The 27003-nt window shown below is 36.3% G+C and overlaps 1 protein-coding gene across 5 annotated transcripts in view; it reads left to right on the top strand.

Annotated features, from left to right (window-relative positions):
* The window catches only part of PPP1R21 (protein phosphatase 1 regulatory subunit 21), a 119699-nt gene that overhangs the window by 67136 nt on the left and 25560 nt on the right, over nt 1-27003 (top strand). For all 5 annotated transcript variants that reach the window (XR_005212342.1, XR_005212341.1, XR_005212340.1 and 2 more), the window contains exons 14-17: nt 3849-3976; nt 7005-7157; nt 9577-9669; nt 12647-12889. Coding sequence is in view for 1 of the 5 variants with exons in the window: in XM_037806758.1 (XP_037662686.1) it covers nt 3849-3976; nt 7005-7157; nt 9577-9669; nt 12647-12889 (617 nt within the window). In the remaining 4 variants the exon portion in view is untranslated. The remainder of the gene's footprint in view (nt 1-3848; nt 3977-7004; nt 7158-9576; nt 9670-12646; nt 12890-27003) is intronic.

Genomic DNA, 27003 nt, shown 5'->3' with positions numbered 1-27003 from the left:
CAAATTTGAGAGAGAGCTTAAATTTTTTACAGACAAACAAATGCTGAGAGATTTTGCTAGTAAAAGACCTGTCCTATTTCAAATACTAAAGGGAGTGCTACCGACAGAGAAACAAAGAAAGGAGAGAGAGAGATAGAAAATTTTAACAGACATATATAGAATACTACATCCCAGGTCACCAGGACACAGATTCTTCTCTAGTGATCATGGATCTTTCTCCAGAATGGACTGTATGCTGGGGCATAAAAACAAGCCTCAGTGAATTTAAAAAAAAAAAAATGAAGTTGTTCAAAGCACATTCTCAGACCACAATGGAATACAAATAAAAGTCAATAACCATCAGAGACTTGGAGAATTCACAAACACCTGGAGGATAAAAATGAGAGGGAGATAAAAACATTCCCGGATAATCAAAAGCTAAGGGACTTCATCACCAGTAATCAGTCCTATAAGAAATGCTAAAGGGGGTTGAGCAGGCTGAAAGGAAGGGACACTAAACAATTGACTGAAACTACATGAAGAAATAAAGGTTTCCAGTAAAGATCACATGGTAAATACAAATACCAATACTACACTATTTACTTCCTGCAGGATCTAAAATACATAAACTGTAATGATAAATCAGTGGATTTGGACTCAATGTAAAATATGTAATTTTTGACAAGAACTACGTAAAGGTGGGGGAATAATGGAGTATAGGAGCATAGTTTATGTGTCATATTGAAGTTAAGTTGGTATCAAAGAAAAACAAGATTGTTATAGATTTAAGATGTTAAATTTAAGCCCCACAGTAAACACAAAGAAAGTATCAGAGAATATGACGATAGAGAAGAAAAGTAGAGTAGGGGTTCCGAGAAGTGGGGGAAGGGACAATGGGGAGTTAAGAAATGAGAGTAGGGTTTCTGTTTGGGGTGAAGGGAAACTTCTAGAAATGGATGGTGGGAAGGTGATAGCATTGCAACATTCTAAATGTGATTAATCCCACTAATGGAATGCTAGGGAGGGGGTGGAATGGGAAGATTTAGGCTATATATATGTTTCCACAATTAAAAAAAAGATGGCAATTAAATGCCAAGGATGATCCTGGATGGGATCTGAGGATGGAGGAGAGGAGGCTCAAAGGGATGCAGATGGGACACACACACACCCCCAAAAAAGGAAATACAGAATGTAAGCTTTGTATCAAGGTTGAATTTCTTGAACTTCTTAGCTGTGCTTGATGAGATTGCATAAAAGAATGTCCTTGTCCATGGGAAATGTATATGTGAATTATATTGTTTGTTCAAAGATATGTGCATCTTGCTCACATATGTTCAGAGGACAGAGCAATAGATGATGGATGATAGATAGGGAGGGAGGGAGGGAGGGAGAGAGGGAGGGAAAGAAAGAAATGGTGGTAGTGACAGGATGTTAAAGGTGGTGGATTGGGTATTGGGGGAGGGGGGTCCGGGTATGTTGGAGTTCTGTGTATGGAGTTTGTACTGTTTTTGCAACTCTTCCTGTACAATTCAATTTATTTCAAGATAAAATCTATTAAATTAAAAAAATATATATTGGAAAACATGAGGGATGGTTGGCAAGTGGGAATACAAGGGCCCATTGCTAGGTTTACAATTAAAATCTGTCTTCTTACTTAGCTTGGAACACTGTTGTGAATCTCTCCTGAAAACTGAGTGAGTATTAACTGGCATGAACAGAAGAAGCTTTGTTTTTGAGAATTATTATTTCAAACATCTTCCCTTCCTGCTTTGCCCTGAAGGTTGTTGGGTCTCAGTTGGAAGGAAGGAGGGAAAGGAGAAAGGAAGTAAGGAAAAAAGAAGGAAGGAAGGAAGATTAATTTCAGTATGATAAGAGGGATAGGGATTTATGAAAATGTAAATCCTACATGGAATTAAAATGGGAGCGAATTAATCTTTATTTTATTTTTTAAATGCAGTTTTATTGAGATATACTCACACACCATATGAACCATCTGAAGTATACAGTCACTGGCTCACAATATCATTGACTTAGTCTTTTAACAATTCCATTGGAAGTAGGAATAGTTTGATATTTATTCTCTTAGAAGAGGTCTAAAGCAGGTAGACTCATAGGAAACTTAAAAGGAAGAATAAAGCTATTGGCCTAGGTCACCTGATTTCTTTGTTCTTTTTGGAGTTAAAATTTAATATCAAGGAACACCGTAAATAATTACAATGTTTAGTCTCAATAAAGAGTAAGCTATTGAGAATTAGATTGGGAAAACTGTTGTCAAACTACAATAGCACTGATACTGTTCCTCTTTCACAGGTATCTCAGTTAACTTACCAAAGAACTAAGATTGCCTACCAATCAGTTTGTCTAATTACAGCATTGTATACCTCCTGTAAAATATTGAATAAAACGGTCTGTAGCGTGTAGGAAAAAAATGTCTATTTTAAGAAATAGCACATTCAGTACACAGAAAGTGTTCCGTGTTCTAACAGAATTTTTATATAATTCAGGATGTCTTATAAATAAATTTATTTTAAAATACATGAAACATAATAGTAGTGCACCAATGTCAGTTTCTTAGCTATGAGAAATGTACCATAGTAATGTAAAATGTTAACAATAGGGGAACTAGGTGGAGAAGTATATGGAAACTCTTCTGTAATATCTTTGCAACTTTTCTCTGAATCTAAAACTATTCTAAATTTAAAAGTTATATATAACATATAATGTGTTTATATGTATAGTATATAAAACAATCCCCTAATTTTAATATTTCAGTAAAAATAATCTTTTATGGAACATATAATAATTTTGTATTAAAATATTATGATCATATCAGGTTAAATCTTAATATGTTTTCTTCTGTTTCTTCTCAAATAGTCTTATTTCCTTTAAAAAATTATATATAGTATAACATCACTTAAATTTCTTGATTCTGAGTAAATGAAATTCACCGCATACACACCTGCTGTAAGTTAATTTCTATGCTTTGTGATTTTTGTTTTGTTTTTTTTTGGTAATGATAATTAGTGCTTTTGTAACTGAATGAGTCTAAAAAATTCAAAGGAGGCTTCACTGTTCATGTTTTATTATTTAAAAATGTAATTACCCTTCCTTGTAAATCAGACATTGTCTTAATGATTCCCCCCATTTCCCTTATTTCCAGAGCAAAATCAGTATATCTCTCAGTGACCCAGAAAACCACAAAGCTTAGCTGTTGGTCACAGTCTTACCTACTGCAATTTTTATTAACCCTTTTATGTCTAAGGCTATCTGCTTTGCTTTTCTAACTACAGGCCTTTGTTTTAATACTCTTGGCCTGGAGGCAATAGCCAGATATTAGAATATGCAATCCTAATTTGGCTGGGTAGATGCTTCTCATATTCTGCTAGGATATGTACTAATAAACTAGCTAAGGTCCAGTTAGCATCGTGGGACATTGTACCTTGTATTGACTGTTCTGTCCCAGCCTAATGTTTTACTTATATAAGTACTGGATAATTTCTTATTAGTGCCTCCTGGGCTATCAAAACAGAGGTTTTTAACCCAGTAAATAATGGTCAGGATCATTTACCCGGTCCTAGAATTAAGGCTAATACTCAGATGAGAGAGAATGAGCCCCACAAGCTGGTGGTTATAGTAGAGATGGCCAGGATGGTGTTGAGATACTCTCAATTCCTCAGTTCTCTCCGCTTTTTGTGTGTGAATTTTTATGACCCTAATTGATACTCAGCATAATCTTCATACTTGGAATCATTCTTCATCAAATGTACTTTGTAAATTTATGACAGTAAATTTGAGAAATTAACAGGCTAGCTATCTGTATGGGACTTGTATGTAAACAGTAATGAGTTTTCATTTGATTGTTTTTATAGATATTTCCAAACATTATAGTCAAAAAACTACAATAGAGCATGAACTTCCAACAGCCACACAGAAGCTAATAACAACTAATGACTGTGTCCTGTCATCAATAGTGGCATTAACAAATGGAGCAGGAAAGGTAATTTTTCTCTGGTTTATATTGGCATTAAATTCATTTCTTAAATATGTTCTTTTTTGTTCTTATTGGTCTGTAAAAGGATTTTGGAATAACAGGCTTTTTTGTGTTTGTGAAATAAAGTTGTCTCCCCCTCCCCCTTTTTAGTATTTTTTGGTTGACTAAGTGGATCACTCACTGTTTATGCTTTAATGCAATATTTCATAATTTGAAGATTCTAGATGGTCTCAATATAGATTCTTGTCTATATCAAGGGTTTGCTGTGTAGGCTTATAGAACATTGGGAGTGTACAGAAAAAGAGAAAAAAAGAAAAATAAAATACCAAAACAACTGGTTAATACTTGGTTTGTTTTATTTTTTTCCCCTCCTTGTTTTTGTTAGTTTAGTTAGTTGGTTTGGTTTTTTGTTTTGTCTTGTTTTGGTTTGGGTTTTTTGTGTGTGTTTTTTCTTGGTGTTTTTTGTTTGTTTATTTGGGTTTCTTTTGGTAACACCTGTGATTATGCTGCCTCTATGGTTTTACATCTTAACAGGTACTTTTTTTTATTTAATTTTATTGAGATATATTCACATACCATACAGTCATCCAAAGTGTACAATCATTTGTTCACAGTAGCATCATATAGTTGTGCATTCATCACCCCAATCTATTTTTTGAACATTTTCCTTGTACCAGAAAAAGTGAAAATAAGAGTAAAAAATAGAAGTAAAGAAGAACACCCAAATCATCGCCCCCTCAATCTACTTTTCATTTAGTCTTTTGTCCCCATTTTTCTACTCATCCATCCATACACTGCATAAAGGGAGTGTGATCCACAAGGCTTTCACAATCACACTGTCAGCCCTTGTAAGCTGCATTGCTGTACAATCGTCTTCAAGAATCAAGGCTATTGGGTTGTAGTTTGATAGTTTCAAGTATTTATTTCTAGCTATTCCAATGCATTAAAACCTAAAAAGGGTTATCTATGTAGTGCATAAGAGTGCCCACTAGAGTGACCTCTCGACTCCATTTGGAATCTCTCAGCCCCTGAAACTTTGTTTTGTTTCATTTCACATCCCCCTTTTGGCCAAGAAGATTAACAAGTACTTTTAAAGTGACTTCAACATGTGCTTTTCATTCAACCCTTTAAAATATTAGGTAATAATAATTTGGATCATTACACATTTATTTATTATTTTTGACCAGTTACTATTTATTCAATTTCTTTAAAAAAATTCTTTGGTCTTGGATGGTCTGCTTTGGGCAAAAGTCACGTTCTCAGAGTACATGTTCATGGGGCTTTTGTCAGCACCTTTAACAATTGAGATTTCTCTGAGAACTACCCAAAATGTATAAAACCTCAAGGACTGTTTTCAGAACTACCTTGCTCCATATTTTGGCAGACCCAAAGTAATTCTCCAAGGAAATGCTAGTTTCTGTATCTGTATTTATATACCATTATTTTTCTGACAGGCTGAACATAATAGGAAGAAATTTTTTTCAGTGGCTTAAGTTAATTAGAAATGATTGTATATCATGTTAGACATTCAGTGTCATACTTTCCAAACTCAGACTGGTCTTTGTGACAGTTTGTTGTAGCTTGGGGCTCTAATGCCTTAATTAAAAGCATTGCCTTTAGGTTCTGTCAGCTCGCGGATCTGTGCCTGCAGGATTCCTGAGCCAGATGACCTCTTTTTCCTCTTTCATCCACAGGCATGCCAGAAGCTTTCTGAGTATAATCCTCACTTTTATTCAATTAAGAAAAATTCTGGAAATAGAGAATGTTGGCAATTTTAGGAGTCTGAGTATTTGCTGCCTTTAATGAGAACTCTGAAATAATAAATACCTGCGTATGTCATAGATTATGTTAGATTTGCTTTGTCTGAAATCTTAAAATGTGTCTCAAGGAGATCTTTGCTCTGGAATTTTTATAAATGGTTTTTCACTAAAATAAGTATCTGAACTAACATTAATTAGTTGGTAGCAGCTTAATACTGAGCTAATGTAATGATTAAATTTTACAGTTTGTAATTCTTTAAAAAAATGAAAGTATATCATATACATATTAAAGAAAATTTGGAGAATGTAGAAATATTAGAAAGAAGAAAGAAAATAAACCTCAACATACTGTCATGACCTAAATGCAAACACTGAGTATATGATCACACCTGTCGTTCACAAGGAATATTTAGTTTAAGATTTTTGGAATCCTCATTTTCTTGAAAACTACCTAACATATAATTTCATTTGTCATAGGAGAGCATCAGTGAAAAATATAACCTTTTAGATTCCTAGTGATTAATTGCTTAATTTTTGAGCAGCTTTTGCCAAGGTAGAGCACTCTGTTTCACAGATCACTTTTCCTTACTTATGAGAGCAGAATGCTCTTTAATGCAGCTAGTGCTTTAATTTTTCTGGCTAAGAGCTTTCTCAGACATTTTTATTCCTATCACCATTTCATGTAGCACTGTTGATTCAAAATCATGGCTCAGCAAAGCTGCTGTCGTGGATCTTTGTGGCTACTTGCATAGATTTAACAAATGTTAAATCTGTAAATGACAAGAGTCTGCTGCATTTTCATTCTTTTTTCTATTGGATTTGTAATTCACAAATTGAGACTTACAGAATAAATAAGTGGAGATTATGTTTTCGAGATGCTTGTGTCATGTCTTCTGTTGGAATATGAACTATATACAAACACAGTATAGTCATATATAAATACTGGAAGCAGTGTCAGAAATTAATGAGGTAAACACTTCATGAATATCATCTACAGAATAAATAAAAATCAGTCTTGGTTTTCAAGAAGAATATAAATTGTCTTGAGTGGGATGTGTCAGAAGTTCTGGTCTCAATATTTATACTAGTATCTGCTTTTTATTATAAATCATTGCCTAGATATTCTCAACTAAATAGATGTGAGCTTTTGAGCAGGTGTAGAAATTTCATTTCCATTCTCAGCATCTTTAAACTTTCCTCTGAAAGCTATTAGCTATATATTTTAGATATATTATTGGAAAACAAAATCTATCTTCTTGTCACATTTCATTTAGATTGCATCTTTCTTCAGCAATAACGTGGATTATTTCATTGCTTCACTGAGCTATGGGCCTAAGGCAGCGAGTGGATTCATTAGTCCTCTTTCAGCCGAGTGCATGCTGCAGTACAAGAAAAAAGCTGCTGCCTATATGAAGGCTTTGAAAAAGGTTTGTGCACTTTTTCAGAAGAAATATCAGGCATAAGTCCAGAAAGCGGCAAGAGTTTTTGCACAGTTCATGTCGTTTAGGTTTTACACACCTTTGGGTGTAGGTGGTTGGTTGGGGGGGCTTGGGGGGTGTCTGTGGGGAGGAAGAGATGGCAGAGACCCAAATCTCACCCGATGAGCAGCTTCGCCTGGAAGTATAGGCCAGGTCGGACACATGCCCTTAGGGCCTGGCAGTGTCTGGTGAGAGATAGTCAATAAATATCAAACTTCAGAAAACCTTAAACTTACAGAAATGGAAAAACATTTGGAATATGCTTATGGGTTTTTATAACTCTAATAAGAATACATGGTCATTGTAAAGAGAAATTGGAAGATATAGCAATACATGAGGAAGAAAATTAAGGACACTCCAGATCCCACCATCCAAAGGTAGCTGCTGTTACCTTTGAGAGAGAATATCTTTCCCATAATTTATTAATGCATACACATACACACATCTACATAAATGTGTGCTATATAAAGCAAAATGTATCTGAGTATATACTGTTTTAGAATGTTTCTTTTAATGTGTAGTGGATATCTTTATATATCAATAAAAATAAATTACTATCATTACTTTAACCCCTCTATAGTATTTCATCTTTAATATTTCATTCTATGGATGTGTAATAATTAACCAATCCATTGCTAATGGATATCGGGTTGTTTCCTTTTTATCAGTTGGAAACAGTACTGCAATAGGTATTCTTCTACATGGAACTGTGCTTTTTTGTTTGTTACTTTTTTCTTTTTGTTTCTTTAAAATGTTTAATTATACATATTGTATAAGCCCATTCGTTTATTAAATTAGAACAGTGCAGGTAGATTACAATCCCTAATATATGTTCCTCTTCAGAGGTAGCCATATTTATCAGTTTGGTGTGTAACCTTCCAGACTCTCTCTGGGCATTTATATACATCTATATAAAACTGTATTCAATATGTAGTTGTTTTTTTAATCTAAATGTATGTTTGTACAAATTTCTTTTTACATTTGAAATATGTCTTAGAGGTCTGAATATATCATTACATGTAGTGCCTTCTATGTTCTTTTCAAATACAGCATGGAATTCTATAATATGGGTGTTTCTTGATTCATTTAAGTATTCCCTTTATTGATGACTATTTAGATTGTTTCCAGTTTTTTACTATTATAATTATACTTTAAGGGATAGCTTTGTAAATGCCTCCTTGGGCCCTTGTGTGGTTATTTCTCTAGTAAGTACTGTGAAATGGAATGTTCTTGGTCATGTGGTTAACATTTTTAAGTTTTACTAGTTATTGACAAATTACCCTTCAGTGTGGCCATACTGTTTCCCACTTCTAGGAGCATATAAGCTACCTATCTCCCTACATTCTGTTTAATTTTTTTTATTATATCTTTAAGATTAATTCCCAAAATGAAATTGCTGGCTCAAAGTCTGCACATGTTTCAGATTTTTGCACATTTCTCCAATCATTTATTTTGGGAAGGTTAGCTATTTACAGTTTACCAGCAATAGAAGTAATATTTAACCTATAAATTTAATATTTATTGATGGTGAATGATTTCTTATTGTTATTTTAATTTGCATGTCTTGATTTAGATGAAGTGGTGCATCCTTTCTTAAAGTTTATCATTTGTCTGTATTATGTCAATTCTTTTATCTACTTTTAAATAAATGTTCTTAATTAGAGTTTAAAGAGTTCCCTATGTATTAAAAATTTTAATCCTTTGTGTTGGATGATTTCCCCCTCATTTTCTGTGGTATTTTTTTTCAAAATAGAAGTTTTAATTTTTTTTTTTTTTGGTCATCAAGCCAGTCTTTTTCTTTACAGTGGTGATTCTCAGCCAGGAACACTTTCTCAAATTATAGAAATGTTCATCTATATTTTCTTCCATTATTTCTGTGGCCTAAATTTTTATATTTAAATCTTTAATCCATCTTGGATTTATTTTAACATAGCTGTGAAATAGTGGTTTAAATAGTAATTTTTCTAAATTATTATCTAGTTGTCCTCACACCATTTATCCGTTTCATCCTTTCTTCATTGAATTAAAAATACAACATTTGTCACATAATAAAATTTTGCATATGCTTTTATGTGTTTCTGGATTTTCTTTTCAGTTCCTTTGTTTACTTTGGTGCAAGTACCATATGGTTTTAGTTAATATAACTTATAACTGGTATGACAAGTTCCCCTTCATTATTTTCCTGTCGCCACCCCCCCCCAAAAAAAAACCCCGTCCCTTTTCACATGTATTAAAGGAATTAGTCTATGTTGATATACCTATTAATTTATTGTCAAACCAATTAGCATTCTTATTTGTGTATATAGGATCAGGGGAAAGCAGATGGTGCCATATTTTTCCTTTCATTCTTATGATGCTTTTTCCATAGCCCCTCTTGGAGTCTGTGCCTTATGAAGAAGCACTGGCAAACCGCCGGGTTCTTCTGAGCTCTACTGAAAGTCGGGAAGGCCTTGCACAACAGGTACGGTACCTGGAAAAACGTGGTCATTGTTAAAAAGAAGAAATGTTAAATCCCCTGGAGAAGGCTTTTAAGATATGTAGACCAATTCATAAGGTTACATAATTAAACATGTAAATTAATTGTTTAGTACATGCCAAAAAAGACCATAGGCATAATTTATTGAAAAATATTTGATCATACTCTAAATAAGTCATCTTGATTTATTCAGTGTTATAAGAGCCATGAAAGTATTATCAGCTCATTTTGGCCATGATGATCAGTTCTTTCTTTCGGCAGTTGATATAAATGTCTGATATAATAACGCAAAAAAATGAGGGGGAGAGATTAGAGACTCAGTTAGTTATTTTCATTTCTTAAATGAGCAGAAATGAAAATTCTCCAAAATATTTAGTTGTTGGTTGAATTGTTGGGGTGGGTGGGAAGTACTGTCTTTTTTAGAAGTTGGTACAAACCAATACCAGTTTAGCTTTTATCAGAGATTTATTCAATACCTGGCTTGCTGTTACATTTTAGAAATATTTACTTTAAAGCAAGCACAAATCAATTCACCTGAGACTATACTTTGTGTTGACCTTAATTTAAGTGGAAACGGATCACTTATCTTTTTGACATTAATGCTCTCAGATGTTAGAGCGAAAAATTTAACTTATTAAGTAATTCCTGAAAAATAAAAGTCCTAAGACAAACAACAAAATGTGCAATACCTTAAAAATTGATTTTGGATTTTCTTATTTTATATGAGGAAAGTAAGGCCCAGAGAAATTAAGTAATTTTTAAAACCAAACAAAATAGCTAATAAGTGGCAGAACTGTCTGATTTCAAATCTAAGACTTTTCCTTCTCTACTGTTCACCAGCTGCAGGCTAGTCAGGTAAGCTCTCCGGACCTCACTTCCCACCCCTCTGAAATGACCATGATACCTGCCTACAGAGAGGGGTTTGTAAAGATGAATTGGGAGGCAGTGTGGTATAGTGAAAAGAACCAGATTTGTGAGCCTGACAGAGGGGTCCCAAATCCTGGTTCTGCCATTGGCTAGCTCAGCAGGTGGTTAAGCTTCAGGAACCTTAGTCTTCTTTGAGAAGTGAGAATCGGAGGACTATTCGGAGGCATCCGTGGGATAACGTGGGGAAGTATCACGAACGGTGCCTGGTATACAGTGATTGCTCAAGCTAGTCGTTACAGCATTTGAAATTCACTATATGATTGCTGTAATTGCTATATAATTCCCAAAGCTTTTATTTCCTTTGAGAGTTAGTTTTTTAACTTCTTATTCAAGTGTAACATATTTACAGAAAAGTATACAAATCATTGATGTTACACTTTGATGAATTTTCACAAAGTGAACACACTAATGTAACCAGCACCCATAGAAAAAAATAAAAAAGGAACATCCCTCCATGTAAGATACACCTTAAAAAAGTTATTAAGATTCCAGAAACCTTCCCTATGTCCCTTTGAATTCTAATACCATAGCCTAGTTTTGTTGCCTGATGCCAAACTTTTTATTAAATGTGATTATACAATATTTACTCTTTCAGGTTTGGCTTCTCATTCAATAATATATATGTAATAGTCATTCCGTGTTGTTATGTGTAATTGTAATCTGTTCATTTTCATTGCTGTTTAGTATTCCATTGAGTGAATATACACAGTATTTTTATCCTTTCTTATTGTCCATAAGTATTTGAGTAAGTTCTAAGTGTTTGACTATTATATATAGTGATACTATGAACTTTCGTATACTTCTTTTTTTGGTGAACAGATGCATTTCTGTTGGGTATATATACCAAGAAGTAGAATTGCTAAGTCATAGCTTATGGTAGATTCAGTTTTAAAAGACTCTGCCAAACAGTTTTTCAGAGTGTTTATCCCCAGTTCCACTCCTGTCAGCACTACATGATAATTTTTATTGCTCCACAAACATGCTTGCCTTTAGTATTTTCTATGTTTTAAAATTTAGTCATTCTGTTGATTTTAAACTGCTTTTCCTTGATGAATGGTGACATTGAGCAGTTTTTTTATGTTTATAAATGTTGTTCAAGTGTCTGCTCTTGTCCCCTCCCTCCTCATTTTTCTATTTGGGTATCATTCTTTTTTTTATTGATTTTTGGGAATTCTTTGTATGTTCTAGACACAAATCCTCTGTTGGGTGCGTCCTTTGCACGTATCTTCCTTTCTGTAGCTTTCTTTTTTTAAAAAATATTCAATTTTATTGAGATGTATTCACATATCGTACAGTCATCCACGGTGTATAATCAGTTGTTCACAGAACCATTAAATAGTTGTGCATTCATCATCACAGTCAATTTTTGAACATTTTTATTACCACACACAAAAAAGAAAAAGAAAGTTAAAGTAAAAAGGAACACCCAAAGCATCCCATACTCCCCATCCCTCCCTATTATTCATTTACTTTTTGTCCTTATTTTTCTATTCTTCTGTCCATACACTGTGTAGTGGGAGTGGGAGCCACATGGTTTTCATAATCACACAGTCACACCATATAAGCTCTATCGTTATACAATCATCTTCAAGCATCAAGGCTACTCAGTTGCTAGTTCAACAGTTTCAGGTATTTCCTTCCAGCTATTCCAATACACTAAAAACTAAAAAGGGATATCTATATAATGCATAAGAATAACCTTCAGAGTGACCTCTGGACTTTATTTGCGATCTCTCAGCCACTGAAAACTTCATTTCGTTTCATTTCTTTTTCCCCTTTTGGTCCAAGAAGGCTTGCTCAATCCTATGATGCCAGGGCCATCTGAAGCTTTCCTTTTCACTCTCTTATTAATGCCTTTTGATGAGCAGAAGTTTTAAATTCTACTGTAGTTCAGTTTCTCAATTTATGGTTGTGTTTTCCAAGGTCAAGCTTAATTGGTTTTGCCTCTGTGAAGTTGTTTTGATTTATATTCTGTAAAGTATAAAGTTTTGTTTGCATCATTTTCTAAGAGTAGAACTCTGTTACTTCTCTCAAGGTTCAGCAGAGTTTGGAGAAGATATCTAAACTGGAACAGGAAAAAGAACATTGGATGCTGGAAGCACAGTTAGCCAAAATCAAGCTAGAGAAGGAAAACCAGCGAATTGCAGATAAGCTGAAGAGTACAGGCAGTGGGCAGTCGGTCGGGCTGGCCCAGGAGAGTGCTGGTGGGTTGAGTTCCGCGGGCCTCGAGGAAGCTGCAGCCAAGGCTGTGTCAGAGCCCCTTCAGAGCACCAGTCTGGTGAGTGTCTTCTTGGTTGCCCTCAGCTTTCTTTTTTTACTGCTATTTAAGTAAGGATCTAACCAAGTTGTTCAATGTTAACCATCTAAATCATGTGCTAGTTTATAAAGGAACGATTCATTTGCTCTAGAAAAAGCAAGTTGGTAAGCAGTGGCTGAGAGATCACAAATAAAGTCCAGAGGTCACTCTGAAGGTTATTCTTATGCATTAAATAGATATCCCTTTTTAGTTTTTAGTGTATTGGAATAGCTGGAAGGAAATACCTGAAACTGTTGAACTGCAACCCGGTAGCCTTGATTCTTGAAGATGATTGTATAACGATAGAGCTTATATGGTGTGACTGTGTGATTATGAAAACCATGTGGCTCCCACTCCCACTAAAAAAAAAAAACTCCATTAAATTTCTTGCGATTTGACATGAGACTTCCCATGTTGAGAGCTGTATTCCTAGAAAAGTTATAGTAACTCAAATTTAAGATGATTCTGTTTTTCCAGGGATACGTTTACAATATGAAGTATATTTCTAAACAATGCCTAACTTGTTACAGAAATGGTCATAAGTATAATTTTTAGCCAGTTACATGGTGTATTTTTTGACAGTATAAAGCTTCATAATGTACGTATAATACAGACATCTATCATGTTTATTATATTTCATAAGGAGTATGCTGGCAACTAGTCTTACAACTTTATAAGTTTTTTTTAAGCAAACTCCAGACTCGATTTGGATGTTACTAGTTTTTTCTGTTAATGTCCTTTTTCTGTACTAGGATCCATTCTAGGATACCATATTACATGTAGGAGAGAAATATTTTTAAAGAAAATAATAATAAAAATTGTAAAATATTATCCAGATAGATGTGAAAGAGGAAAATTGAAGGATAGAAACTGATGACAACTAATGAAATAAAGAACAGTCTTGAGAGAATTTAGCCACTTGACCAATGACAAGTTGACAGGGCAGATCAGTGGGAAAAGAAGGGTTATTCAACAAATGGTGCTGGGTAATTGGTTATCCATTCGGAAAAATTTTAAAGGCATGTATCTTATGCCATACACCCAAATCAATTCCAGGTGGATTAAAGACTTAATTGTGAAAGGCAAAACTTTACAACTTTTAGAAGACTGTATAGGATGTTTATGACCTCAGGTCAAAAAGAATTTACTAAATAAGATTTTTTTTTAAAACCGTAAAGGAAAGAAATGATACATTTAACTACAGTAACATTAAAAATGTCTATTCATCAAAAAAAAAAAAAGTCAATAAAGAAATTGAGAAGGCATGCCACAAATCAGAAGACATTTGCCACGTTTAACAAAGAATTAAAAGCCAGAATATATATATTTTTTAATTCTTAAAAATCAATAAGAAAAAGAGAGACTACTTAATGGGGAAAAAATTGGCAAAAGCCATGGACATGTCATAGAGGATAAAACAGGAGAGGCTAGTAAACTTGTGAAAAGATCCTCGACCTCATCAGCAATCAAGTCATCGTTGTACTCTCACTATGTTGACCAAAATGTCAAACCACCTGGGCCATGTGAAAGTTGGCAAGGATTTGGAGCAAAAGGAATGCTGCTATTGATGTTCATTGCTGGTCAACATATGAATTGGTGTGACCACTTTGGGAACCAGTTAGACTCATCTAGTCCAGCGATTCACAATTGGAAATTATTTTGCATCCCAGGGGACATTTGGCAGTGTCCGGCAACATTTATGGTCGTCATAAGCATGTGTGGAGTTGCTGCTGGCATCTAGTGGGTAGAGGCCAGGAATTCTGCTCAAAATCCTACAAGGCATAGGACTACCCCCACAACAGAGAATTATCCAGCTCCAAATGTCAGTAGCATCAAGGCTAAGAAACTCTGATCTCACTATACTGAAGATGTGTGGACTTGCAGACCCAGCTGTTCTACTCCCGAGACTATTTCCTAGGTCATTCTTTCTAACACTTTTTAGATAAAAATGAAGGAGAGGCGGGGCAAGATGGCAGACTGGTGAGCTGTATGTTTTAGTTACTCCTCCAGGAAAGTAGGTAGAAAGCCAGGAACTGCGTGGACTGGACACCACAGAGCAATCTGACTTTGGGCATACTTCATACAACACTCATGAAAACGTGGAACTGCTGAGATCAGTGAAATCTGTAAGTTTTTGCGGCCAGGGGACCCGCGCCCCTCCCTGCCAGGCTCAGTCCCGTGGGAGGAGGGGCTGTCAGCTCCAGGAAGGAGAATGGAGAAGTGCAGTGGTAGCCCTTATCGGAAACTCATTCTACTGATCCAAAATCCAACCATAGATAGACTGAGACCAGACACCAGAGAATCTGAGAGCAGCCAGCCCAGCAGAGAGGAGACAGGCATAGAAAAAAACAACACGAAAAACTCCAAAATAAAAGCGGAGGATTTTTGGAGTTCTGGTGAACATAGAAAGGGGAAGGGCCCTGAGGTGCATATGCAAATCCCGAAGAAAAGCTGATCTCTCTGCCCTGTGGACCTTTCCTTAATGGCCCTGGTTGCTTTGTCTCTTAGCATTTCAATAACCCATTAGATCTCTGAGGAGGGCCCGTTTTTTTTTCTTTTTTTTTTTTTAATCCTTTTTTCTTTTTCTAAAACAATTACTCTAAGAAGCCAATACAGAAAGCTTCAAAGACTTACTGTTTCGGCAGGTCAAGTCAAGAGCAGAACTAGGAGAGCTCTGAGACAAAAGGCAATAATCCAGTGGCTGAGAAAATTCACTAAACACCACAACTTCCCAAGAAAAGGGGGGTGTCCGCTCACAGCCATCATCCTGGTGGACAGGAAACACTCCTGCCCATCGCCAGCCCCATAGCCCAGAACTGCCCCAGACAACCCAGTGTGACGGAAGTGCTTCAAATAACAGGCACACACCACAAAACTGGGCGTGGACATTAGCCTTCCCTGCAACCTCAGCTGATTGTCCCAGAGTTGGGAAGGTAGAGCAGTGTGAATTAACAAAGCCCCATTCAGCCATCATTTCAGCAGACTGGGAGCCTCCCTACACAGCCCAGCAGCCCAGAACTGCCCTGGGGGGACGGCACTCACCTGTGACATAGCACAGTCATCCCTCAACAGAGGACCCGGGGTGCATGGCCTGGAAGAGGGGCCCACTTGCAAGTCTCTGGAGCCATACGCCAACACCAAGGACTTGTGGGTCAGTGGCAGAGACAAACTGTGGCAGGATGAACTGAAGGATTAGACTATTGCAGCAGCTTTAAAACTCTAGGATCACCAGGGAGATTTGATTGTTAGAGCCAACCCCCCCCTCCCTGACTGCCCAGAAACACGCCCCATATACAGGGCAGGCAACACCAACTACACACGCAAGCTTGGTACACCAATTGGACCCCACAAGACTCACTCCCCCACTCACCAAAAAGGCTAAGCAGGGGAGAACTGGCTTGTGGAGAACAGGTGGCTCGTGGACGCCACCTGCTGGTTAGTTAGAGAAAGTGTACTCCACGAAGCTGTAGATCTGATAAATTAGAGATAAGGACTTCAATTGGTCTACACGTCCTAAAAGAACCCTATCAAGTTCAGCAAATGCCACGAGGCCAAAAACAACAGAAAATTATAAAGCATATGAAAAAACCAGACGATATGGATAACCCAAGCCCAAGCACCCAAATCAAAAGACCAGAAGAGACACAGAACCTAGAGCAGCTACTCAAAGAACTAAAGATGAACAATGAGACCATAGTATGGGAGATAAAGGAAATCAAGAAGACCCTAGAAGAGCATAAAGAAGACATTGCAAGACTAAATAAAAAAATGGATGATCTTATGGAAATTAAAGAAACTGTTGACCAAATTAAAAAGATTCTGGATACTCATACTACAAGACTAGAGGAAGCTGAACAACGAATCAGTGACCTGGAAGATGACAGAATGGAAAATGAAAGCATAAAAGAAAGAATGGGGAAAAAAATTGAAAAAATCGAAATGGACCTCAGGGATATGATAGATAATATGAAACGTCCAAATATAAGACTCATTGGTGTTCCAGAAGGGGAAGAAAAGGGTAAAGGTCTAGGAAGAGTATTCAAAGAAATTGTTGGGGAAAACTTCCCAAATCTTCTAAACAACATAAATACACAAATCATAAATGCTCAGCGAACTCCAAATAGAATAAATCCAAATAAACCCACTCCGAGACATATACTGATCACACTATCAAACACAGAAGAGAAGGAGCAAGTTCTGAAAGCAGCAAGAGAAAAGCAATTCACCACATACAAAGGAAACAGCATAAGACTAAGTAGTGACTACTCAGCAGCCACCATGGAGGCAAGAAGGCAGTGGCACGATATATTTAAAATTCTGAGTGAGAAAAAATTTCCAGCCAAGAATACTTTATCCAGCAAAGCTCTCCTTCAAATTTGAGGGAGAGCTTAAATTTTTCACAGACAAACAAATGCTGAGAGAATTTGCTAACAAGAGACCTGCCCTACTCGAGATACTAAAGGGAGCCCTACACACAGAGAAACAAAGAAAGGACAGAGAGACCTGGAGAAAGGTTCAGTACTAAAGAGATTCGGTATGGGTACAATAAAGGATATTAATACACAGAGGGGAAAAATATGACAAACATAAACCAAAGGATAAGATGGCTGATTCAAGAAATGCCTTCACGGTTATAACGTTGAATGTAAATGGATTAAACTCCCCAATTAAAAGATACAGATTCACAGAATGGATCAAAAAAAATGAACCATCAATATGTTGCATACAAGAGACTCATCTTAGACACAGGGACACAAAGAAACTGAAAGTGAAAGGATGGAAAAAAATATTTCATGCAAGCTACAGCCAAAAGAAAGCAGGTGTAGCAATATTAATCTCAGATAAAATAGACTTCAAATGCAGGGATGTTTTGAGAGACAAAGAAGGCCACTACGTACTAATAAAAGGGGCAATTCAGCAAGAAGAAATAACAATCGTAAATGTCTATGCACCCAACCAAGGTGCCACAAAATACATGAGAGAAACACTGGCAAAACTAAAGGAAGCAATTGATGTTTCCACAATAATTGTGGGAGACTTCAACACATCACTCTCTCCTATAGATAGATCAACCAGACAGAAGACCAATAAGGAAATTGAAAACCTAAACAATCTGATAAATGAATTAGATTTAACAGACATATACAGGACATTACATCCCAAATCACCAGGATACACATACTTTTCTAGTGCTCACGGAACTTTCTCCAGAATAGATCATATGCTGCGACATAAAACAAGCCTCAATAAATTTAAAAAGATTGAAATTATTCAAAGCACATTCTCTGACCACAATGGAATACAATTAGAAGTCAATAACCATCAGAGACTTAGAAAATTCACAAATACCTGGAGGTTAAACAACACACTCCTAAACAATCAGTGGGTTAAAGAAGAAATAGCAAGAGAAATTGCTAAATATATAGAGACGAATGAAAATGAGAACACAACATACAAAAACCTATGGGATGCAGCAAAAGCAGTGCTAAGGGGGAAATTTATAGCACTAAACGCATTTATTAAAAAGGAAGAAAGAGCCAAAATCAAAGAACTAATGGATCAACTGAAGAAGCTAGAAAATGAACAGCAAACCAATCCTAAACCAAGTAGAAGAAAAGAAATAACAAGGATTAAAGCAGAAATAAATGACATAGAGAACAAAAAAACAATAGAGAGGATAAATATCACCAAAAGTTGGTTCTTTGAGAAGATCAACAAGATTGACAAGCCCCTCGCTAGACTGACAAAATCAAAAAGAGAGAAGACCCATATAAACAAAATAATGAATGAAAAAGTGAAATAACTGCAGATCCTGAAGAAATTAAAAAAATTATAAGAGGATACTATGAACAACTGTATGGCAACAAACTGGATAATGTAGAGGAAATGGACAATTTCCTGGAAACATATGAGCAACCTAGACTGACCAGAGAAGAAATAGAAGACCTCAACCAACCCATCACAAGCAAAGAGATCCAATCAGTCATCAAAAATCTTCCCACAAATAAATGCCCAGGGCCAGATGGCTTCACAGGGGAATTCTACCAAACTTTCCAGAAAGAACTGACACCAATCTTACTCAAACTCTTTCAAAACATTGAAGAAAATGGAACACTACCTAACTCATTTTATGAAGCTAACATCAATCTAATACCAAAACCAGGCAAAGATGTTACAAAAAAGGAAAACTACCGGCCAATCTCCCTAATGAATACAGATGCAAAAATCCTCAACAAAATACTTGCAAATGGAATCCAAAGACACATTAAAAAAATCATACACCATGACCAAGTGGGGTTTATTCCAGGCATGCAAGGATGGTTCAACATAAGAAAATCAATCAATGTATTACAACACATTAACAAGTCAAAAGGGAAAAATCAATTGATCATCTCAATAGATGCTGAAAAAGCATTTGACAAAATCCAACATCCCTTTTTGATAAAAACACTTCAAAAGGTAGGAATTGAAGGAAACTTCCTCAACATGATAAAGAGCATATATGAAAAACCCACAGCCAGCATAGTACTCAATGGTGAGAGACTGAAAGCCTTCCCTCTAAGATCAGGAACAAGACAAGGATGCCCGCTGTCACCACTGTTATTCAACATTGTGCTGGAAGTGCTAGCCAGGGCAATCCGGCAAGACAAAGAAATAAAAGGCATCCAAATTGGAAAAGAAGAAGTAAAACTGTCATTGTTTGCAGATGATATGATCTTATATCTAGAAAACCCTGAGAAATCGACGATACAGCTACTAGAGCTAATAAACAAATTTAGCAAAGTAGCGGGATACAAGGTTAATGCACATAAGTCAGTAATGTTTCTATATGCTAGAAATGAACAAACCGAAGAAACACTCAAGAAAAAGATACCATTTTCAATAGCAACTAAAAAAATCAAGTACCTAGGAATAAACTTAACCAAAGATGTAAAAGACCTATACAAAGAAAACTACATAACTCTACTAAAAGAAATAGAAGGGGACCTTAAAAGATGGAAAAATATTCCATGTTCATGGATAGGAAGACTAAATGTCATTAACATGTCAATTCTACCCAAACTCATCTACAGATTCAATGCAATCCCAATCAAAATTCCAACAACCTACTTTGCAGACTTGGAAAAGCTAGTTATCAAATTTATTTGGAAAGGGAAGGTGCCTCGAATTGCTAAAGACACTCTAAAAAAGAAAAACGAAGTGGGAGGACTTCCACTCCCTGACTTTGAAGCTTATTATAAAGCCACAGTTGCCAAAACAGCATGGTACTGGCACAAAGATATACATATAGATCAATGGAATCGAATTGAGAATTCGGAGATAGACCCTCAGATCTATGGCCGACTGATCTTTGATAAGGCCCCCAAAGTCACTGAACTGAGTCATAATGGTCTTTTCAACAAATGGGGCTGGGAGAGTTGGATATCCATATCCAAAAGAATGAAAGAGGACCCCTACCTCACCCCCTACACAAAAATTAACTCAAAATGGACCAAAGATCTCAATATAAAAGAAAGTACCATAAAACTCCTAGAAGATAATGTAGGAAAACATCTTCAAGACCTTGTATTAGGTGGCCACTTCCTAGACTTTACACCCAAAGCACAAGCAACAAAAGAGAAAATAGATAAATGGGAACTCCTCAAGCTTAGAAGTTTCTGCACCTCAAAGGAATTTCTCAAAAAGGTAAAGAGGCAGCCAACTCAATGGGAAAAAATTTTTGGAAACCATGTATCTGACAAAAGACTGATATCTTGCATATATAAAGAAATCCTACAACTCAATGACAGTAGTACAGTCGGCCCAATTATAAAATGGGCAAAAGATATGAAAAGACAGTTCTCTGAAGAGGAAATACAAATGGCCAAGAAACACATGAAAAAATGTTCAGCTTCACTAGCTATTAGAGAGATGCAAATTAAGACTACAATGAGATACCATCTAACACCGGTTAGAATGGCTGCCATTAAACAAACAGGAAACTACAAATGCTGGAGGGGATGTGGAGAAATTGGAACTGTTATTCACTGTTGGTGGGACTGTATAATGGTTCAGCCACTCTGGAAGTCAGTCTGGCAGTTCCTTAGAAAACTAGATGTAGAGTTACCATTCGATCCAGCGATTGCACTTCTCGGTATATACCCGGAAGATCGGAAAGCAGTGACACGAACAGATATCTGCACGCCAATGTTCATAGCAGCATTATTCACAATTGCCAAAAGATGGAAACAACCCAAATGTCCTTCAACAGATGAGTGGATAAATAAAATGTGGTATATACACACGATGGAATACTACGCGGCAGTAAGAAGGAACGATCTCGTGAAACATATGACAATATGGATGAACCTTGAAGACATAATGCTAAGTGAAATAAGCCAGGCACAAAAAGAGAAATATTATATGCTACCACTAATGTGAACTTTGAAAAATGTAAAACAAATGGCTTATAATGTAGAATGTAGGGGAACTAGCAATAGAGAGCAATTAAGGAAGGGGGAACAATAATCCAAGAAGAACAGATAAGCTATTTAACGTTCTGGGGATGCCCAGGAATGACTATGGTCTGTTAATTTCTGATGGATATAGTAGGAGCAAGTTCACAGAAATGTTGCTATATTAGGTAACTTTCTTGGGGTAAAGTAGGAACATGTTGAAAGTTAAGCAGTTATCTTAGGTTAGTTGTCTTTTTCTTACTCCCTTGTTATGGTCTCTTTGAAATGTTCTTTTATTGTATGTTTGTTTTCTTTTTAACTTTTTCTTCATACAGTTGATTTAAAAAAAGAAGGGAAAGTTAAAAAAAAAAAAAAAAGGAAAAAAAAAAAGATGCAGTGCCCCCTTGAGGATCCTGTGGAGAATGCAGGGGTATTCGCCTACCCCACGTCCATGGTTGCTAACATGACCACAGACATAGGGGACTGGTGGTTTGATGGGTTGAGCCCTCTACCACAGGTTTTACCCTTGGGAAGACGGTTGCTGCAAAGGAGAGGCTAGGCCTCCCTATGGTTGTGCCTAAGAGCCTCCTCCCGAATGCCTCTTTGTTGCTCAGATGTGGCCCTGTCTCTCTAGCTAAGCCAACTTGAAAGGTGAAATCACTGCCCTCCCCCCTACGTGGGATCAGACACCCAGGGGAGTGAATCTCCCTGGCAACGTGGAATATGACTCCCGGGGAGGAATGTAGACCTGGCATCGTGGGACGGAGAACATCTTCTTGACCAAAAGGGGGAGGTGAAAGGAAATGAAATAAGCTTCAGTAGCAGAGAGAATCCAAAAGGAGCCGAGAGGTCACTCTGGTGGGCACTCTTACGCACACTTTAGACAACCCTTTTTAGGTTCTAAAGAATTGGGGTAGCTGGTGGTGGATACCTGAAACTATCAAACTACAACCCAGAACCCATGAATCTCGAAGACAGTTGTATAAAAATGTAGCTTATGAGGGGTGACAAGGGGATTGGGAAAGCCATAAGGACCACACTCCACTTTGTCTAGTTTATGGATGGATGAGTAGAAAAATAGGGGAAGGAAACAAACAGACAAAGGTACCCAGTGTTCTTTTTTACTTCAATTGCTCTTTTTCACTCTAATTATTATTCTTGTTATTCTTGTGTGTGTGCTGATGAAGGTGTCAGGGATTGATTTGGGTGATGAATGTACAACTATGTAATGGTACTGTGAACAATCGAAAGTACGATTTGTTTCGTATGACTGCGTGGTATATGAATATATCTCAATAAAATGAAGATTAAAAAAAAAAAAAAAAAGACATAATGCTGAGCAAGATAAGCCAGGCACAAAAAGAGAGATATTGTATGTTACCACTAATGTGAATTCTGTGAAAAATGTACAATGTTTTATACTGTAGAATGTAGGGGACCTAGAGATACCAATTAGTGGAGGGGGAATGATAATCTAATAAGAACAGATAAACTATGGAGGGTAATCTCAATGTTATGGGAATGCTCAGGAATGATTATGGTTTGTAAACTTTCTTGGATATAGTAAGATCATGTTGGAAGCAATAGAGTTATTTTAGGTTTTTTTTTTCTCTTATTCCTTTGTTTTCTTAGGGGTTGTTAATTTTCTTGGGGTATGGTAGGAACATGTTGGAAGCAAAGTAGTTATTTTAGGTTATTTGTTTTCCTTAATCCATTGCTTTGTTTGAAATGTTGTGGGGTTTTTTTGGTTGTTGTTTGCCTGTTTGTTTTTAATTTTTTGATAAACAAAGTTAAAAAATTGAAAAAAAATCAGTAGAAAAATGGGAGTAAAAACTAAATGACCAATAGGGTGGGATGGGGGGATGGTTTGGGTATTCTCTTTTCACTTTTATTTTTTATTCTTATTCTGATTCTTTCTGATGTAAGGAAAATGTTCAGAAATAGATTGTAGTGATGAACGCATAACTATATGATCATACTGTGAACAGTTGATTGTATACCATGGATGACTGTATGGTTTGTGAATATATTTCAATAAAACTGAATTTAAAAAAAAAAAAAAAAAAATGAAGGAGGGCACTTACTTGTTTGTAGGACTAAATCCTAGACCTCTCTTTGGAGAGGCTGATTCAGGAGGCTTAGGATGGGACCCAGTAGTCAGTTTTTTTTTTTTTTTTAACAGTTGCATTTTTATACATAAGCAACACAAAGTTTAAAAATGTAATTTTAAAAAAGATGTATTTACAGTAGCAACAAAAAATTAAAATGTACTTTGAAATAAATTTAACAAAGGCATGCAATTCCTTTAATGGGAAACACTGAAGAAGACCTTTTAAAAGTGAGGAGTTATTTTAAGGTTAAAAAATGATCAATTTTGTATCTCCAAATTGATTTATAGATTCCATATACATCCAATTAAATTCCAGCAGGTCTTTTGGGGAATTTTACAAGTTGTTTCTCACTACTTCTTCCCAGCAGTTTTGTTGAGCTGTAGTCACATATCCCAGCAGTTTTGTTCAGCTGTAGTCACATATCACATACACATGCATCCAAAGTGTACAATTAATGGTTCACAGTATCTTTACAATCAATTTTTAGAATATTTTCATCCCCCCCCCAAAAAAAACCTAACACATCCCACACCCCTTATCCTCTCTATTATTGACCCTTACAGCTTTGTCTCTTGCCTTATTTTTAACTTCAGTGACTTAGAAGGGAAGAAACATTTCTATTGGAGTTAAAGAGTTCAGTTACTTTTAATAAAATTTTCTAATTATAATATTCTGCCCACTATAAAAAAGAAAATTAGGAAAAGTTTATAAAGGAAAAATCAGGAAGGAGCAAACCCCTTCATAATCAGAAGGGCCTCTTTAGGCGTGTTTTTTTTTTTTTCAGGCATTTCCTGTGGAACTGGGTTGAGCTCTGGTGTCACTTTAAGGCCCTGCTCCTAAATGTGTGTTCAGCTGACCTTACCCCGAGGCTCACTCACGCTACTGATAAGCAAGACCTGGTCTTTCTCATATTTACCTCGCACCTGATTCAGAGCAGACACGATAGTAACATTTACAAACCAACTTTTGTTTTCAAGATGTACACATTCCTCATTGCATCTTAACATGTCAGAAACTCAGAATGATTGTTCGTTTTCTTAGGTGTGGTAATAGGATCATGATTATATAGAATATTTTTATTTTTTGGCAATAAATGCCAAAGTACTTAGGGTGAGATGTCATAATTACTTCCACATTGTTCAGAAAAAAATATGTTCACCAAGATAAAGCAAATGTAGCAAAATCTGTTTTAAAGGTCTCTTTCTTCCTGTCTATCTCACACAGTGCTGTCAGAGTAATTTTCCTAGCATTTATTACTGATAATGCATTCTCTTGCTTCTAGACTTTTAGTGTTTCTCTGTTATCTGTAGAACACAATCTCCTCATTGGTTTGGCATTGAGGCCCCAGTTCTAAACTACCTTCCTGTTATATCTTCTATAATTTCCTTATACAAACCCAAACTGAATTATCTTTCCTGATAATACTCTTTGCATTTTTACCTCACTCAGTCTTGGTTCTTTTGCCTGTGTATCTTTTTTCCGTAACCCACATATCTTCTTCTTCCCACTTCTCTTTCCTTCTCCTTAACTTTCTTGACTTCAAAACCCTACTCATCTGCCGAGGGCTGGCCTAACCCTCAGCAACGGGCAGGGTCCTGATAGGGGGGCTGGAGTCGGCGAAAAAACGAGACAGACACCTTGTTCTGTCCGGGTACGAAGATGAAATCTCTGACCAAGCAGAGCATCAGAGCTTTATTTTTATAATTTTCTGTAACATATGCACTAGCATTTAGGCAAGCAATACTAGAATAGTTTGGCTAAATTTCAGACATTATTTATTCTTACACAGTGATCAGTGGGCTAGCAGGGACAGGTTCCTTGAAGTGTAGCAAGACAGAGTGCTTGGGCACAGGCATAACAGTTCCTATTATTTAGTACTAAGCAACCTATAACTATTTTTTGTGTTCATGTTTCAGAGTCTGCTAATCATTACCTTTTTGTTTCTTCTAGCTAACTCTTTCAAAGCTTGGGAAGGGGGATTTTGATCAGAAAGGGTGACCTATTGTTTTCTAAGAAAGGAGCAGGCATTTTCACTACGCTGACGCTAATGCAGGGTAAGCTGCTGGCTCATTAATGTAGCTAGGTGTGGGAGCATTCCACCACCACAGAGCCCAAAAGGCGTCAAATGAGAAAAAGAGGCAGTGTGAATATAAGAAACATATAAGAAACAGCATAAGAAACAAATTCCTTTTAGGCAGGAGTCATAGGTGCCACTTGATGCTCCGCCTTGCGGAACGGTCACCACGACATGTGCTGAAGGCCCAGGGACCGTGCCACTAGGCCGACTGCCGGGTGCTGAGTTGGCTGCCCACATCTCTCATCATATAACATGCAGTTGGAATGCCACGTTTTCTATGAACCACCATTCCCGGCATCATCTTTGATGGCCAGGGCAAGAGAACCGAGACATGGTCTGTCTCCTCTCATTGTTCACAGTCTAGAGTAGTGAACTCTCTCTGTAGTTATGTATATTTGTATTTGGTCTAGACTACATATTATCCTCCCCTAGTTGCTTGCAATTTAATAGAATAAGAGTTTTGCTAGACATCTTACATACGTATGTAGTGCTGTGAGATCACAGAGAAGGTGCCTGGAGTGGCCAGGGAGGACTCACAGAAGAGGTGACATGTGAGTGGGCTTTAAAAATGAGCAGTAGTCCAAGGCAGGCGAAGGCTGTTTCAGGCTGTGAGAAGGTATTACCATATAACTCTCCTTCTCTTTTACATGTGACAGATTCCTGCCCACAGTGACAGGTGGTCTAACCCACTGCCTCGCACATAGTAGACAAGAGAGATTAGAAGAGATGGAGTTTTCTGCCTTCTTTGATATTTCTACTTTTCAACCTTTCTTTTTATTTCCTTCCTTCAAGTGAACTTAAGTGAACTGTGTGTGTAGCTGTATGTATCTATATCTGAGTGTTCTTTCTGTCTTCCTCCCTTTTGGTAGCAAGTCTGTGCCTGTTTTAAAATTAATTGATTAACAAACGAATCTCATCTTACAAGTCACTAGCAGATTACTTTGGTTCATTACTTTGGTTCATGAGGCTGGAAAAAATAACATCAAATAAAAAATAGTTATTTCATTCTAACCCTATAACATTTCAAAACTGGAATGCTTATTTTTTTCTTTAAAGTACCTACTACTGTAATTTGAATATTCAAACACCTACTGTTTATTATTATAAAAGATAGCAGTAACCTCAAGAAGGAAAAAAAATAGGCATACAAATTTCCATCTTTTACTGGAGTTAAAAAGCATTGCTTGATATTAATAGAATTTTAAAATTTTTATCTCTAAGTATAAAAATAATTCACACCCAGTATAGATAATTAAAAAAAAATGAGAGTGAAAAAAGAAAAAAATTTATCCTGTTTTCTTAAATAATCAAGCCACCACTGTTAACATTTTTTTCTACAAAATTTTTTATGTGGTTGAGATTGAGACTGTACAAGATAACATTTCAAATCTTTTAGCACAGTGTTAATACATAAACATGTATCCTGTTATTAGACTTATATAAGCTTAGTTATTGATTCCATAATGGTCCATA

The sequence above is a fragment of the Choloepus didactylus genome, chromosome 17 (genome assembly GCF_015220235.1).
Source record: "Choloepus didactylus isolate mChoDid1 chromosome 17, mChoDid1.pri, whole genome shotgun sequence".
Taxonomy (NCBI): domain Eukaryota; kingdom Metazoa; phylum Chordata; class Mammalia; order Pilosa; family Megalonychidae; genus Choloepus; species Choloepus didactylus.
This window is presented reverse-complemented; position numbering and strand designations above follow the sequence as displayed.